Consider the following 15,236-nt stretch of genomic DNA (forward strand, 5'->3'; position numbering starts at 1 on the left):
CTCAGTAGGGTAACCGTTGACCAATATCGACAGGGAGGAGTTGATGATGCAACAAGACATGATCAAGTCAATCCAAGGTTTGGGAAATTGGAACCAGTGAAGGACTTTGCTGAAAAAACCCCATTCTAACATATCGTAGGCGCTTTCCAAAAATCTATCTTGATAAGCATTCCACCAATTTGACCTTGCCTATGCTTCAAATTATGAACTATTTCTTGAACAATCATGACATTATCCGTACCACGACGACTGGGTATGAAGCTGGATTGAAACGGGCTGATGAGGTCCTGAAGAAAAGGTCTAAGATGGTGGACCAAAGTTTAAGTGATGATTTTGAACACCGTGTCACACAAACTAATCGGCCTGATGAACTGTCTCAAAGTGGGACAATTTAGGAATACGGCACAAATACGGGGTCATTTTGGCTTATTTTCGTTTTTATTTAAAAAAAATTAGATTTTGATTGTAATTTTTTACTTTTTAGATTTCTCTCATCAGGAAGAATCAACAATCCTAAAAAAATCAACGCAAAAAAAATGAGATTTTTTTTTAATAAGAACAAAAAAAATCATTTGATTTATTTTGCCAAACAACTCATAATAAGTCTAATTTAAATTAGGGGGAACATTCCCCGAATCAAAACAAGACTGAATTAAAGTCCCGTTCCAGAACGTATTCAACGCATGTTTTATCTTCTCGGTTGACGGGGGAATGCAGATGGGCCCTCTGATTGCAACAAAAAATTTCTTAAAACCTTATGCCAAGAAGAATTTTTCAAAAAATTCCCTCTAGATTTTTCATATTTTTAATATTTCTTTCTTTATTTCTCTCCACTTATTATACTTTTTATTTTTCAAAAAAATTTCAAACACCAACCCAAACATAGCATTATTCGTTTAGAAACACCCTCTTTTAAGGCTAGGACAAAGTGGCTCACGGATGGCGACCGTATTTTCCCACGTGTCCGCCTCACTATACGCAAAAAGAATAAGCTAAAGTTCTTTTTTGAGGTTATGACGTTATGTATTTCGTTCTTCTTCATTTTTTTTTTTTAAAACAAAGCAAATGTCTATGAACAAAGGATGAGCAATATCTAAAACATCTTCATTAAAAAGTTCACGAATATCGAGCAGCCGGAAAAACTGATGAAGCTTCCAGCAGACTCCAGCTGCTCTTTTTCCCTTTCAAAATCACAAATTTAGTATTTCTCTCTCCAAAAAACCGCGCAGACCCATCTCTCTCTCTCTCCATAGTCCATAGTACACACTCTCGCCCCATGAGATACCCAAATTCCTGTGGAAAATGGTGCTAATAATAAAAATCATACCCACAGCCCACAGGTATTCCCTATCTATTTTAATCTGTTTGTCTACGTAATAGTATAATCTGTCTGTGTAGCGGTTTCCATTTTTTTTTTCCCAGAGCCAAAATCATAGCAAGACTTGTTGGTTTCAATCTCGTTCTCAATATTTTACTTGTTTCTGTTACAGTAGTTAAACAATATATCCTTTGAAGATTTGAAGAGGGTTTGGAAAGGAAAAGGCTTTCCCAATATGGAAACAGAGACAACAAAAACCCTAGAACCACCTCACTCTCAGGTTGCCCCGTGTACTAATGGAGAGGAATCTGGATATGGGTCTGAACTAGGGTTAGTTGTTGGAGCTCGTGAAAATGAGGCTAGGGTTTCTGTTGGAGATGCCAAAGTGACAGATGAGGTAGAGGATAAGGCTCAATGTGGAGCTGAACAGGATGGGATTTTGAGTTCTGAGGAGGTTCATGGCTTGTTGGATAGTGGGGAGGAAAAGGGGGGAAATTTAGGGCATGAAGATAATAAAGGGTCAGTGGCTGAAAATGGGGGAGACCCAGATGAGAAATCTATGGAAATTCCTGGTTTTGAGTCTGAGATGTGTGGAAATGGGGATGTGACGAGGGAGGGAGAGAGAAAGTATGAGGTGAATGGTGATGGTAACGAGAACGAGGAGGATGGGGAAGAGTATGAGGATGAGGATGTGGCCCGTGTGGGTGATGAAGAACTTGGGTTAGGTGTTGGAGCTCATGAAAATGGGGCTAGGATTTTTGTTGGAGATGCTGAAGTGACAGATGAGCCAGAGGATAAGCCTCAATATGGAGCTGAACACAATGGGATTTCGCTTATCGTGGAGGTTCATGGCTCGTTGGATAGTGGGAAGGAAAATGGGAAAAATGGTGGGCATGGAGATAACAACGGGTCAATGGCTGGAAATGGGGGAGACCCAGATGAGAAATCTATGGAAATTCCAGTTTTTGAGTCTAAGATGGGCGACAACAGGGATGCGGCAGGTGAGGGAGAGAGGAAGTACGAGGTGAATGCTATTGGAAACGAGAACGAGGAGGATGAGGACGCAGTTGATGAAGAGCTTGAGTATTTTGTAGGTGACTTTGTGTGGGGGAAAATTAGGGGTCACCCTTGGTGGCCTGGACAAATTTACGATCCTTCGGATGCATCGGAGTATGCAAGAAAGTATGACCAGAGGGAGCGGCTGCTTGTTGGATACTTTGGAGATGGCTCATTCTCTTGGTGCACCCCATCCCAATTGAAACCATTTGCGGAGGGTTTCGAAGAAATGTCAAAGCAGAGTGATTCCAAGAGCTTTGTGAATGCTTTGCAGAAAGCTCTTGATGAGATTGGTAGGCTTGTGGAACTGAAAATGACTTGCTCGTGTATACCGGAGGAAAATCGGGTTGGGCTTGCTAGACCATTAGCAAAGAATGCTGGAATCAAGCAAGGGGTTCTTGTACCTGAGTATGATATGAGTATACTATCAGTTCCTCAGCTTGGACCTGTAGAACTGTATGAAACCCTGAGGTGTATAGCAGAAGTTGGTTCTAGCACCAGTTTGCTTGATCTCACAGTGTTAAGGAGTTATTTGTCAGCATTTTATCGAGCAAAAGGAGGGCAAAAACTGGCTGTGTACCAAGAACCCCAGTTTATGGAAGAGCTGGAAGACGAAAATAGGGAACAGGATACTGATTTTAGTGGTCCATCGAAAGAGGATTCGTTTTCTTCCCCGGGCCGAAATGGGTTTGACCGAATGAATCAACCATTGTTGCAGAAGTGTAGAGTGTTATCAGAGGATAATCTCCTCCATAAAAGGAAGAGGAGAAGCGTAGCAAAACTCATGAAAGAACACAAGGTCATTGAGGTCAACAGTAAGAAGAAAAGGAAGGGCAGTGAAGAACAGGAAAATCAGGGTGGCAGTGATTTCCGTTCTCCCTCGGGGGAAAAGATGGGGAGTAGGAAGGTGGTAGAGCTTTTAGGGTCTCCTAAATCTATGGAGAACAGTGTCTTGATGGCTAAAAACGAGGGTAGTGGGGGTAAAGAAGAAGAAACTAAGCATGACAAAGAATCTAGTTCAAAGAATGATGACAGTGATGCCAAAGAAGAAACTGAGAATGTGTCTTTATCAAGGAAAAGGAAAATAAGCAAATATTTATCCCCTCCCTTCACAAGCCTGCATTCGATAGCTCGATACTCCTGCTTCAAGACTAAGAGGGACTCTGAAGCAGAATCCCTGAAAATTGCGAGTTTTACAACCAAGGCGGCTGATCAACTTCCTGTTTTGATGTTTGATGACGCGGGCGACGCATCTGATTACCCAAGTCCTCAGCCACCAAAAGAGGGTCAGAAGAAGATTATTGACACAATGGAAATCAATGCATCTACAGAGGAAGTGGTATCCGAAGTGAAATCCGCGGCTCTGAATCCTGTATGTTTGAGGGACAAAAATGTGGTTGATATGATGGGGGGATTCATTTCTGCATTTAGAAGTGCGATATATTTGGATGGTTTGAACTACAAAATGTACCAGAATCTTCGACCTGGTAGAAAGAGGAAGCATTTGAATTCTGGGGCTTCTAATGTTGATGAAGCGTCCCGACTTCTCTTCATAAAGCAGAAACTTGAGATGATGACACAAATGCTGGAAAATTGTGATGGAAATAAGTTGGCTGAGATGAAGTCCAACTTAGAGGGAGAGATGAAAGGGCTGTTGGAGAAGGTGAGCTCAATGGCCGAGTCCATTCTCTCGTGAAGGGAGTGGTGGAAGAGAAGATGTTTATTTTCGTTTTGGTAATCCTGAACCGAACCCACCAACTGCAACCTAACGTTGTGTGCTCACACCACAAACCAGAATCTTTTCTGCAGTTATTTCGCACTAGATTTCGCTTGAAATATCCTAACATGTTTCCGTTTCAAGGTGCTGCCATTGCTTCTTGTCTTTGTGTAATCTTTGGTCTCTGATTCTAATTGCTTTTAAAGATGCCTCTACGAATGTAGGAGAAGTTAAGAGTTTACCCCATAGGCTATCAATTTGGCATGGATGGTTGCTTTCGTTTACTTCCTGTGCTACAAACTGCCTTAACATTGCCTTTCAAGTGCCTCTCTCTCTCTCTCTCTCTCTCTCTCTCTCACAGGAGCACGCGCAAGCCCAGACGCCTGATTTACCTCTGTGAATTAATTTTTATGTCTACATTTTTATGGGTTACCTCTGCGACCTGCCCCTCTGCGTAATTAGGGAACAAGGGAAAAAACTAAGAATGATTGAAGAGAGGGGTAATGATTGGAGAGAGAGAGATGAGAAAGTAATAATTGGAGAAATAAGGTAATGATTGGAGAAAGAAGTAGGGTAATAATTGGAAAACAAAACTAAACTAAGAACCGAACAAAGCCAAAAATGTCATTTTTTCCTCTTTCAGCTTCATTTCCTCCATGATTGAAATAAAAAAGCTTCTGTTATCTCAAGTGCGCCTTTGGTAATGAATTCGCACTTCGTCCGATTATGTGGGCTTCATAAATGGCCATAAGAGAGGAAGAGTAAGCTTAAGAACAATATAAATCAGACAGGCAAGATGACAAAAAAACAGAAGCATGAGAAAATCCCGTTTGGTCAACATTGCTTATTTCACTCTTTTTTTTTTTTTTTTTGGAGGGAACCTAGGGCGGTTTTGTCAACGAATGCGACTCCAACTAGAAATCCAAAAATCTGACAGTGATCTCCAAACCACGCGAGAAGGTTTCCCATCACACGGCTCACTAACTGGAAAGACGACAGACCAATAGCCAATGCTGTCTTCCTGATTGCTTAGTATTAAGCAAATAAGCCAGAAAAACCAGACAGGTCTCAGTCCGCAAGAGCAAAATGGCAGCAAACTGGCTGTTTCTTGATCCATAACTTTGCAAGATCAGCATCTCCACGTAACTAATACTACCACATAAGTAAGTCAAGGGAAACAGGGGACAAAAAAGTCCAAATCACTGAATCACCTGCCAAATCAATTTTTCAGTGCAATCCTTATTCCCAGATGACATTCAAACCCAGTACACGAAATCATGGAAGTTAAATTTTCTGATTAGTTATTTTCCCGGAAAAGAAGTATACTCTTACATTGGAGAACAAACTTGGAAGAATTTCATATACAAGACATCTACAAGAACAAAGCATATCACGGTTCAATCAGTCATCGACCGGGTCCTGAGGAGCCTCATCAGCCTTGCGTTTGATAGTGATGACAGGGCAATCAGCATGCTTGGCACAAAATTCACTCACAGTGCCAACAAAAACCCTGCAAAATCAGATTCGGAAGAGTAATTAATCAGAAATTGTTTTGAACATTATCATACACTACTCTGGTCACAAACTACAAATCATATTATCATACATCGATAACCTATGATAATATACAAATTGTGCGTGTGTGTGTTCATTCCTTGTTCATCGATACCCAAACAGTTAAATACTAAGTGCTGAACAATATGAGATCATAGCTTTATGAATAGTTAAACTTAACGTACTTCTGAAAAGGGCCAAGACCTCTGCTTCCGACAACAAGGAAATCTGGTTGGACTCGGTTCACTTCATGGCAGATTACTTCCTTAGGATCACCCTTCTTAAGCCATGCTTCGCAAGGAACCTACAAGATTCCACTGCAATGATTGAGAACCAAATGGCAAATATCACATTACAATTGAAATTACCGACATAGGTGGGTCTGAACAGTCCATATATCGACTCTGTGTGTGTGTGTGTGTGGGGGGGGGGGGGGGGGGGGGGGGGGGGGGGGGGTGTTGCATTAGCAGCTGAGAGAAAGAGAAAGGAAGAGGGTCATGCAGGCCTTCAAAGAGAGTTTCAACACTACCCCAAGTTCATGACATCTATTCACAAAGTACTCCAGCAGATGAAGCCCTCTTATCATGTCTTTGCGGTTCATCCTCTTAAAATCATCAGGTGATGCATAGACGCTATCCATGTCATCGAAACCTAGACAAAATATATGAACAAAAAGCTATCAGCTGGTACTCTTCTACTGTAATTTAACTAGATATAGACCCAAATCTAAGAACAAGCTATTACTATCTTCCCAACTCAAAGATGCAATTATGTTGTTCAAGTACATGAATGTCCATGTTTAATACTCCTGGTAAATAAACATTGACATCTCACATCTTTTTCCTATTTGTGACATGCAAAAAGATTTCAGAAGAATGGAAGACAAAACCGAATAGAGTGTTTCCCCTCATGGCAAGTTTAAATTCTGTACACCAATGTTGCAAAAATACATCAATGATATTATATATGATAAGCACAACCTAAGTCACATAATCCTCCTGCAGGATCTCTCACTTCCGCTCTCAATCCCGGAGTGTAATCCTCGCTTTCACGAATTTTAACACTGGGATCTTTTTAAAGACATTTTCAAACTCACTCTTGCTCAATGCTCACACTCTATCACCCGCATTACGTGACTTAAAGAGCAAACAAACCACAAGGATTTATCCTGTTATAGGCTTGTAGACAGGTCTAGAAAATGATATGCTACGCCTCTCAAAACCTATATGCAGGTAACTCCATACATTTGCCTTCGATATTCGCTGCCTATTGAAGTGAACCAAGAACATGAGAAACCATAAAGGTAAGTCATGACTAACAAATCACAACCTTGATTCTCCAAAAAATAAAACAGCAATGGAAACTATGTCACCGAACTGCACTTACCCTTGACAAGCTCAGGCACTGGACATAGAAAGGGAAGCATGTTAGGAAAACATAGAACACAAGTCAGGACACAACTGTGTCCTGAGCCATTCAATGCATCTGCACCCACATAAATCCAATGGCTCCCGAATCGCGTTCTAAAGTTGTGTTCCTAGACTTTCTGAGCTAACAATACCATTCCCCTTGAGCTCAGCAATAGACACCGCTTTCCAATCACATGAACATGTTTCACTCATCAATTTTTCCATGTTGAGGACAATTCACACAAGGAGCCACGAATAGCATACCTAAAATAAATACCCAATACAAGCCGTACACACTTCTTCTCACAAAGGGAATAGCAGATTGCAAGTAGGGGTGTAAACAAGCCGAGCTTCATAGTGTTCAAGCTCGGCTCATTTATTAAACAAGCCTAAAACTCGAGCTCGAGCTCCCTGACTAATTTACTTAATAAGCCTCTTAAAACGAGCCTAGCCGAGCTTTTGAGTGTCGAGCTCGGCTCGTTTAGTAAACGAGGCCAAAACTTGAGCTCAAGCTCGGCTCAATTACTAAGCGAGTTGAGCCGAGTCAAGTCATGAGCTACTTGGTTCGTTTACGGCCCTAATTACAAGTTCATTGTCAAATTACCGTTGAACAGAAAGGCAGTTCATCAATTAGCAGACGCACGATCACATTCATTCATCAATTAACAGATGTACGATCAAGTTCATTTTCTCAAAGTAGTGACATATACGGAGATCAGAAAGTAAATCGGGAAAACAAACACCAAGTCAAACAACTCAAACAGCCAAACGATAAGAAGGACGTTCGTTCGTATATATATTATACATATATATATATATATATATATATATATATAGAGAGGGAGAGAGAGAGAGAGAGAGAGAGAGAGAGAGAGAGAGAGAGAGAGAGAGAACCGTCTTGGTCGGGGACTTGGACGTGGAGGAAAAGGAGCTTGAAGCCAGAGAAATTGGAGCGGACGATCTTCTTGAGGGTCCACTCGAAAGCTCCTTTGCTGCTGATGGAAGCATGAGGATAGCCCTTGATCGTCGACTCGTTCACTCCCACCATTATCCGAGTAGGCTCCGATCCTACCTCCATTTCTCTCTCTCTATCTCTCTCTCTCTCTCTCTCTTGCGTCGAGATTGTTCACGAGGAGTGTGGAATTCGACAACGACCTTTGGACACACAGTGCATCAGCCTCTCTATTTTACTATTCTCTTCTAAAATACTCTTCTCCTTCTTCTTTTTTCTTTTTTTTTTTAAAGCCCGTTCCAGAAACAGAAAAAAAAAATTATTTTTTAAAAAGACAATTTCAAGCTAAAAAATTATGAGTTTATTGAAATTTAAAAATATACAATATGGATCTTGTTTGAAAGATCTCGATGAGATCTTTTATACGATGCAAAAAAAATTAAAAAATTATTTTTCATTTACATTATTTTTGAGTTTGAAAATGTGAGATAAACTACTTATTTTTTAAGAAGGTTTCTAGAACGGGTCCTGAAAAGAAAATAAGTACTTATTTTTTAAAAGGCAATTTCAAGCTAAAAAATGTTTATGCAAATAATTTTTTTATCAATATAGATCTTGTTTGATAGATCTCATAGATATTTTTAATACGGTGCAAAAAAAAATTAAAAAATTATTTTTCATTTATATTATTTTTGAATTTAAAAATGTGAAATAAGTACTTATTTTTTAAGGAGGTGTTCTAGAACGGAGACTTATACTTTTATACTTTGGTTCATAATTTTAATTTTTAAAAGAGAATGATTTTCACGCTCGCTGCTTTTTATCCATTGACACTCTTCTTCTTTTTTGTCTTAATTTACGTAAAATTACTAAATTAGAATTATCACTTGAGTCACTTTTTTTTTCATACAAAGTAGTACTATAATTAATCGCGCACAGTTCCGTTCGACCGAGATGTGAATGCTCATGATCTGCTCGGTATAGTGATGGATTTCATGCCCGGAACCCTCGCGATCGATTGGGAGAAAGAGCGAAAGCGAGAAAGATGGATTGTTATCCATCGGAAATCTATAGGAATTCCCCGGGTTTGACACTTTCATGTAAATAAAGACAAAAAAAAAAGGGACCTTCAATAATTAAAAGGGAAGTGTGAATTTTTTTTTTCTTTCTCAATGGATCTTGTTACCCTTCGCTCAATAGGTGATCGATAACGTGTCAATGATGTCAAACGAATTCGGATTTCAATATCTCTCACCAATAATACTAATACACTTTCACATACTTCAATGCATTTTTCTCCGAAATCAATGCATGTGTTTTACATAGGAGTATTATCTACCGCTCATGGGGCTGCGATCAACATTTTCTAAATAAAAAATAAAAAAATTTCTCCCATCGGTTCGAGCAACGTGATGTGGCCTCATTTGGCTTTAAAAGTGGAATAGTAACTTCTTTTTTGGTCTTTATTAAAAAAAATTGCATTTGTTAGTTTGCATCAAACTTTTGTGATTTATTGATTCGTTTAGGCGAAAGGAATCGAAAAATAAAAAAAAATTTTGATCGAAACTCATAATTTTTTTCAAAAAGACAAGAATAAGTAAAAAAAAAAGCTGACTTACTGACTTATTTTTGTTTTTGTTCAAAAAATTTTGAGTTTTGATCAAAATTTTTTACTTTTTTGATTCCTCTCGTCGAGATGAATCAATAAGTCACAAAAGTTTGACTCAAAACAAACAAATGCAAAAAAAAATTGAATAAGAACAAAAAAATAAGTTACCCAATTTTTTAATCCAAACCCACCAGTAAAAAATTCATCCACGCTTACTAAAAAATACTCCAACCATGCTAACGAAAGGACCACATCGAGGAAAAATGGGGTTATCGTTCTCTCCGATTCTTGAGCACAGGCAAATTTGAGCTCCCGTTTTTACTATCAAAAAATAAAAACTTAGCGAATTTTATCATCCGTTTTCACTAAAAATAATAATTTAGCATTTTATCATCTCGTTTTTACGAAGAAAAAAAATTGTAAATAAAAAGTATTTTTGCTACAGTAACTCTATTCACAAACCTATCCACAACCTATTCGCTATTCGAAACAATTTGACATTTTTCAACAATTTATTTATTACCGAAAATACTTAACAACTTCTCGACTACAAATAAAAATTTAGAAACTTTTCACTACCCAAAACAGCCCTGATTGTTCAAAGGGGAAAACTACGGTTGATGGCTACAGCTCCTGCGCACTTTCAGGGACACGTGGTCCTGTTGTCTCGTTTGAATGCCCCCAAATGTCGTCGTGCTGCACGGGACTAATTTCCACGCCTTTTATTGTTAATGTCATTTATCTGTAAATATATTTTTGCACTAAAAATACATTTGCAGGAGAGTGACTTTAACGGTAGTCTTAAAAAATATTATAAATACTTATTTTTAAGTTGAAAAAAAGAGCTTATTGAAATTAAAAAATATGTAATATAGATCTCGTTTGATATATCTCGATAAAATCTTTTGAAAAATTGAAAAAAATTATTGTATTTATATTTTTTAAAAAGGAAAAGTAGAACGGGTTAATTATTTCATGGCTCTCTGCCTTATTTTTTTGTGACTTTTTTTCCTACTATATTTTTGTTTGTTTTCTCTTAACTTTTACTGTATTAGATGGGGGTACAATTTTTACATCACATTGTTCGATTTGACGGGAGGAATCAAAAAACTACTACTATAAAAAGTAGACCAAGTTTAGGCTCCATTTGTTTGGACGCAACATGTTCTCTGGTAAAATATTTTATCTATTTTTCAGTGTTTAATTGTGTAAAAAATAAGAAAAATATTTTACATGTAAAACATTTTTCATTAATTGGATAAAAATAACATACCCTCAAATCTTTCGGAAGTTATTTTCCGAAATGAACCAACTGCCTTCTACTTCAATTCTTACTACTCAGTTTTCTCGATCGTCAGTCCTGACCTACATTCAATTCTAATATTCTCATATTTCTCCACCATGGAAGCTCTCCCTCTCTCTCTACACTATTTTGTCGATTTCTGAAAATATTTTTAAATGCCAACCAAATATTGAAAAATAAAAATTTGAAGTTTGTTTTCTAAAAAAATATTTTACATCGAAACAAACGGAGCCTTAAAAAAAATTACTCTGTAAGAACGACGTAAAAGATCCGAAATGAAAGTCGTTCTCAGAATCTCATATAGATTGTCTTCCCCTAAAAAGTTCGGTCAAGGGGTCCTAAAGTTATGGATAATTAGGTGGGGAAAATCTTCTTTACGAACGTGCAGTAAACAAGTATTTACAATACTTAATCGTGACAGTTCAAAAGTATTTTGGACGGTTAAGATGTTAATAAAAAATTTTTTGAGGAAAAGTTAATCTATGACCTGTCATAATTGAAAAAGAATCTTAACCATTGATTGAGCGAATAGACGGCTGAGATTGCGCCGCTCTGTAAACAAATACTTGTTCATGCACTGAGCCTCCGTAAAAAAAACTTTTGTCAATTAGGTGACCACAAAAGCTTTGGTGACCGAGTGCAATTTTGTTCACCCTCCTTAAAAGAGGGTGAACATTACCCTTTCTTGGTTGAAATGGTGTGAACTCCACCACAAAGTGATGTCATGCTTATCATGCAATACACTTTTTGGTAAGCATGACATCACTTTATGATATGGTCCACATCATTTCAACCAATAGAAAAGAAGGATAATGTTCACCCTCTTAAGTAGAGGGTGAACAAAACTAACTCTTTGGTGACCATAGAAGTGAGAGTAGTTTTGCATGAAGAAAATTATTGAATGCCCTTGGAGCACCGTCATGTGGTGTTCCAAGCCTCTTCACAACCACACATTTTTATGAGAGCCAACACTAAGTGTGAGAACCCTGCAACGTGTGGTGGGGAGAGACTAAGGGCACGGCCACGTGGTGGCCCAAGAGCTCTGAATGATTACTAATTAGGCCTACGTGGGCCACACAAATTGGTGGATTAGGCGTACGTGGGTTCGCATGAATGATTGCTAATTAGGCCTACGTGAGCAACAGCAAATCAATGTTGGGGTTGGCTTCGTATCTCAAGAAAGCTCAGCAGCAGCCAGTGCAGCAAGTATGAGCATTTTTAACACAGATATCGGGATATTGATGTGTCCAGAATTATTCAGATCGCATGAGTCCAGTACGATTAACGTAAAATCCACGCGCATCAGATGGTGCGTGCGGGCACCTGTGTCTCGAGCATTTCTCATCGACATAAAGAGGAACCAATTCTTCATTTCTTCACTGAGCCAAATACAAACGGGAAGCACAAAAATGCCAAAGAAACAGAAAAACAAAGACAAAGGAACAAACTACAAACAGAAGTGCCAGGGCCTAGAGCCTCAGGCAGGCTCAGTGAGATGAGATCTACTTCCACAGCTGTACAATTAAAGACGAGGCAGGCCTGGCAGGGGAAAAAGTTGACCTTCATAGAGCTCAAACCAAGATGAAGCATCACCATCAAATGCTGCACATGGGCTTGTGCGGCTACCTTCGGGTGTTGAAAAAGTCATTGATTCCCGATGCCGAGCTACTATTGGTATAGTTTCCAATCCCAATCATGGTGCACATACGCTACCCATTTCAAACATTTGTATGGCTCCTCAGATGATGATTTGTCCCCCTTGGTATCAACCAAACAGAAGCTGCTTGGACATGCACCCCTAATCGTCGAACTCAGAAAACAGAACTATAGCCCAAAGGTAGTGATTGCAGCCTTTGGAAACAAGAACCTCTAATCTGGGATTCACTAGACTACGACATTTTCACTTTGATTGCAGCCTTAGGATTGGCTATGAAGCTCAAATCAATCCATCCAGTTGTTTAACCTTCACTTGAGCTTCTAGGAAAAAACTCTTCCGACACCCCCCCCCCCCCCCCCCCCCCCCCCCCCAATTTCACTTTGAGAGAGAAATGATGGAAAATCAGCTATACAATCCATGGCCAATTGACTTTTTCGGCAACATGGACAACAACAACCCGAAATTTCCAAATGACCCATTTTCCCAAACTGTGAGGGGAAGAGGAAGAAAAATGGGGTGGGGGAACCAAAAAGGCATTTTTTCCTCTCATAATCCTCTACAAATTAGTACAATTCATGGCCAAGGGCAAAAATGAGGAACACTTAACTCCCAATCCAGATAGTAAAGTGTAAAAACCTACCCTCCAGCCATATTGAATGAACAAATTACCAGGACTTTGAAGTTCATGAAAAATATATATTTTTCTACCCTAATTGCCCTTACCTTGAGAAGGAACTCCAGTAAAGGAAACCCTCCCAAAACCCAAATGACCCAACTGGTACAACTCCAACCAAACCCTCTCTGCCTCAAACCTAGCACTCGAATCCCCATCTTTCGCTTCCCAATCTTCAAACCCAATTCTAGTTTCCGTTATTTCCAATTCTGCCCTCCCATTTCTTGAATTCCCTTCGATCTCCCCCTCACATTTTCTCTTCTTTTTCTTCTTCTTCTTCCCCAACCCCAAGCACCTCCTGCCCATCATCCACGGAGCCTTAAAGAACGCAAGAGCAAAGAAACTTACCACAGCACAGGGACAGCAGCAGAGGGCTACACAGTCAGCCACAAGGCCGCCGATGCATGATTGGCAATGCTTGCCGGAGCACTCGTTCAGATCTCCGGAGACGTCCTCCGCCGGCCGCCGGCAGTTACTCCTTGTTGTGGGTCCCCTTCTTGAACAACATGCCTCGCCGGACCCACTTTCACGCGGAACACGAGACGGGTTCTCCTCCATTCGATTGCCTGATTGAACGGCGGCGGCGGCGGCGATCAGTTAGACCTGCAAAAGACCAAGAATTCCAAGAGTCTTGATTTCTCTCTCCACAATTTCTCTCTCATTTACGTGTATGTGTCTGTACATATGGCCTGTAGATGTGAATATAGGAAATATATATGCAGTTTTCTAAGTTTAGAGAGAAAGATTTATGATTTGGTACTAGTACATGGAATGGAGTTTCTTTTGTTTCATGCATTTATACCCCAGTTGTTAATTCTGAAAAGGGTAAAAAGGTCCATGTGTGGAATGAAGGAGAGCTAAAGGAGAAATGCTAGGTGCAAAGAAAATACTCTTAAAGTGTACATGAATGGCTCAGATGCACGGTACAGTGAATCTAAATCGTTCATGTACACTTTAAGAATATTTTTTTTGTCAATTTTCTCTGTCCCTAGCACTCCTCGAGCTAAAGCAATAAAACCCCAGGTGCGAATGTGAAATAAGGAGCTGTTTTCAAGTGCTCATTAGTTACGTAAGCCACACGGGCCAATATAATGTGAACAGATGGGCTACAGCAATAGGGTCACCTGAGACTGAATCATGCAAGTTCTCACCTGGAACTGGACCATCATGTGTTAGTGATTTAGCAGTGAAGTACGACTTTACTTTTTGGGGAAAGTCTCGACAACTAGGGGAACGTGTAATGACAATAATGCCCTTTTGCCCCATGGCAATTCATGGCCAAAACCTTGTTGGTGTTTGCCAAAGTCACATAATTCGCGAGCGCGAGCAGAAAAGCCTCTTTAAAATGTTTTAAAAACTACTAGAGTTCACAACTGCAATGATTGAAAATGTAAGAGCAATACGAAAATTGAGGACGGGAGAGCATGACATTTTGAAAAATTATACAATTGAAGGTGTTTGGCAAGGACATTACATTGACAAACAAATAATGAGAACTACAGGCTGTTAGGTGGCCCCGTTTGCGATATTAAAACAAATAAAGGGAAAAAGAGAAAAACTGATATCCTTTCTCTTAAATCAACTTTCATCTTTTGGTCAAAATTTTGGCTTTTTGGTTTGTTTGAACTAGTTATAATTCAAATATGGTAGAAAATATGAACAATATATGAACCTTTATGCTTGTAACATGTTAACATGACCGATAAGTGACTTGCAATGTCAAAAAAGTTAGAACATACATTCACACATCTGTTTGCTAATTCAATTTTGTTTACATTCATGGGTATGCTCATATAGGTAATTTCTTTTACTAGTTGTACATTATCCGCAGTCCTAATAACGAATGTTTGCATGTTCATGTACCAAACATGAAAATGTTTGGCCCGTTGTTGTGTTGTGAGCTTTGATCAATGGGTGTTATGCATGGTCTCAAATGAGTATTTTCTTGGTTAGTTGCTTGCTAACTTCGGAATTGGAACTCTGATGAA

At 39.2% G+C, this 15,236-nt stretch overlaps 3 protein-coding genes across 3 annotated transcripts; 1 reads left to right on the plus strand and 2 right to left on the minus strand.

Moving 5' to 3' along the window:
• Positions 1 to 1,214: 1,214 nt before the first annotated feature.
• On the plus strand, positions 1,215 to 4,375 carry LOC131304827 (PWWP domain-containing protein 3-like). The gene is made up of 2 exons (XM_058332248.1): positions 1,215 to 1,340; positions 1,491 to 4,375. The coding sequence occupies exon 2, from the start codon at positions 1,554 to 1,556 to the stop codon at positions 4,068 to 4,070; it is 2,517 nt and encodes an 838-aa protein (XP_058188231.1). The 5' UTR covers positions 1,215 to 1,340; positions 1,491 to 1,553; the 3' UTR covers positions 4,071 to 4,375.
• A 994-nt stretch (positions 4,376 to 5,369) lies between these two features.
• LOC131304834 (universal stress protein A-like protein) lies at positions 5,370 to 8,224 on the minus strand. Its single transcript, XM_058332266.1, has 4 exons — positions 7,949 to 8,224; positions 6,175 to 6,296; positions 5,831 to 5,949; positions 5,370 to 5,601 (listed from the first exon to the last, which is right to left on the minus strand). The coding sequence occupies exons 1-4, from the start codon at positions 8,130 to 8,132 to the stop codon at positions 5,493 to 5,495; spliced, it is 534 nt and encodes a 177-aa protein (XP_058188249.1). The 5' UTR covers positions 8,133 to 8,224; the 3' UTR covers positions 5,370 to 5,492.
• Positions 8,225 to 12,220: 3,996 nt separating this feature from the next.
• Positions 12,221 to 14,047, minus strand: LOC131304835 (uncharacterized). The gene has a single exon (XM_058332267.1). The coding sequence runs from the start codon at positions 13,804 to 13,806 to the stop codon at positions 13,285 to 13,287; it is 522 nt and encodes a 173-aa protein (XP_058188250.1). The 5' UTR covers positions 13,807 to 14,047; the 3' UTR covers positions 12,221 to 13,284.
• Positions 14,048 to 15,236: the final 1,189 nt, after the last annotated feature.

The sequence above is a fragment of the Rhododendron vialii genome, chromosome 10a (assembly GCF_030253575.1).
Source record: "Rhododendron vialii isolate Sample 1 chromosome 10a, ASM3025357v1".
Classification (NCBI taxonomy): Eukaryota; Viridiplantae; Streptophyta; class Magnoliopsida; order Ericales; family Ericaceae; genus Rhododendron; species Rhododendron vialii.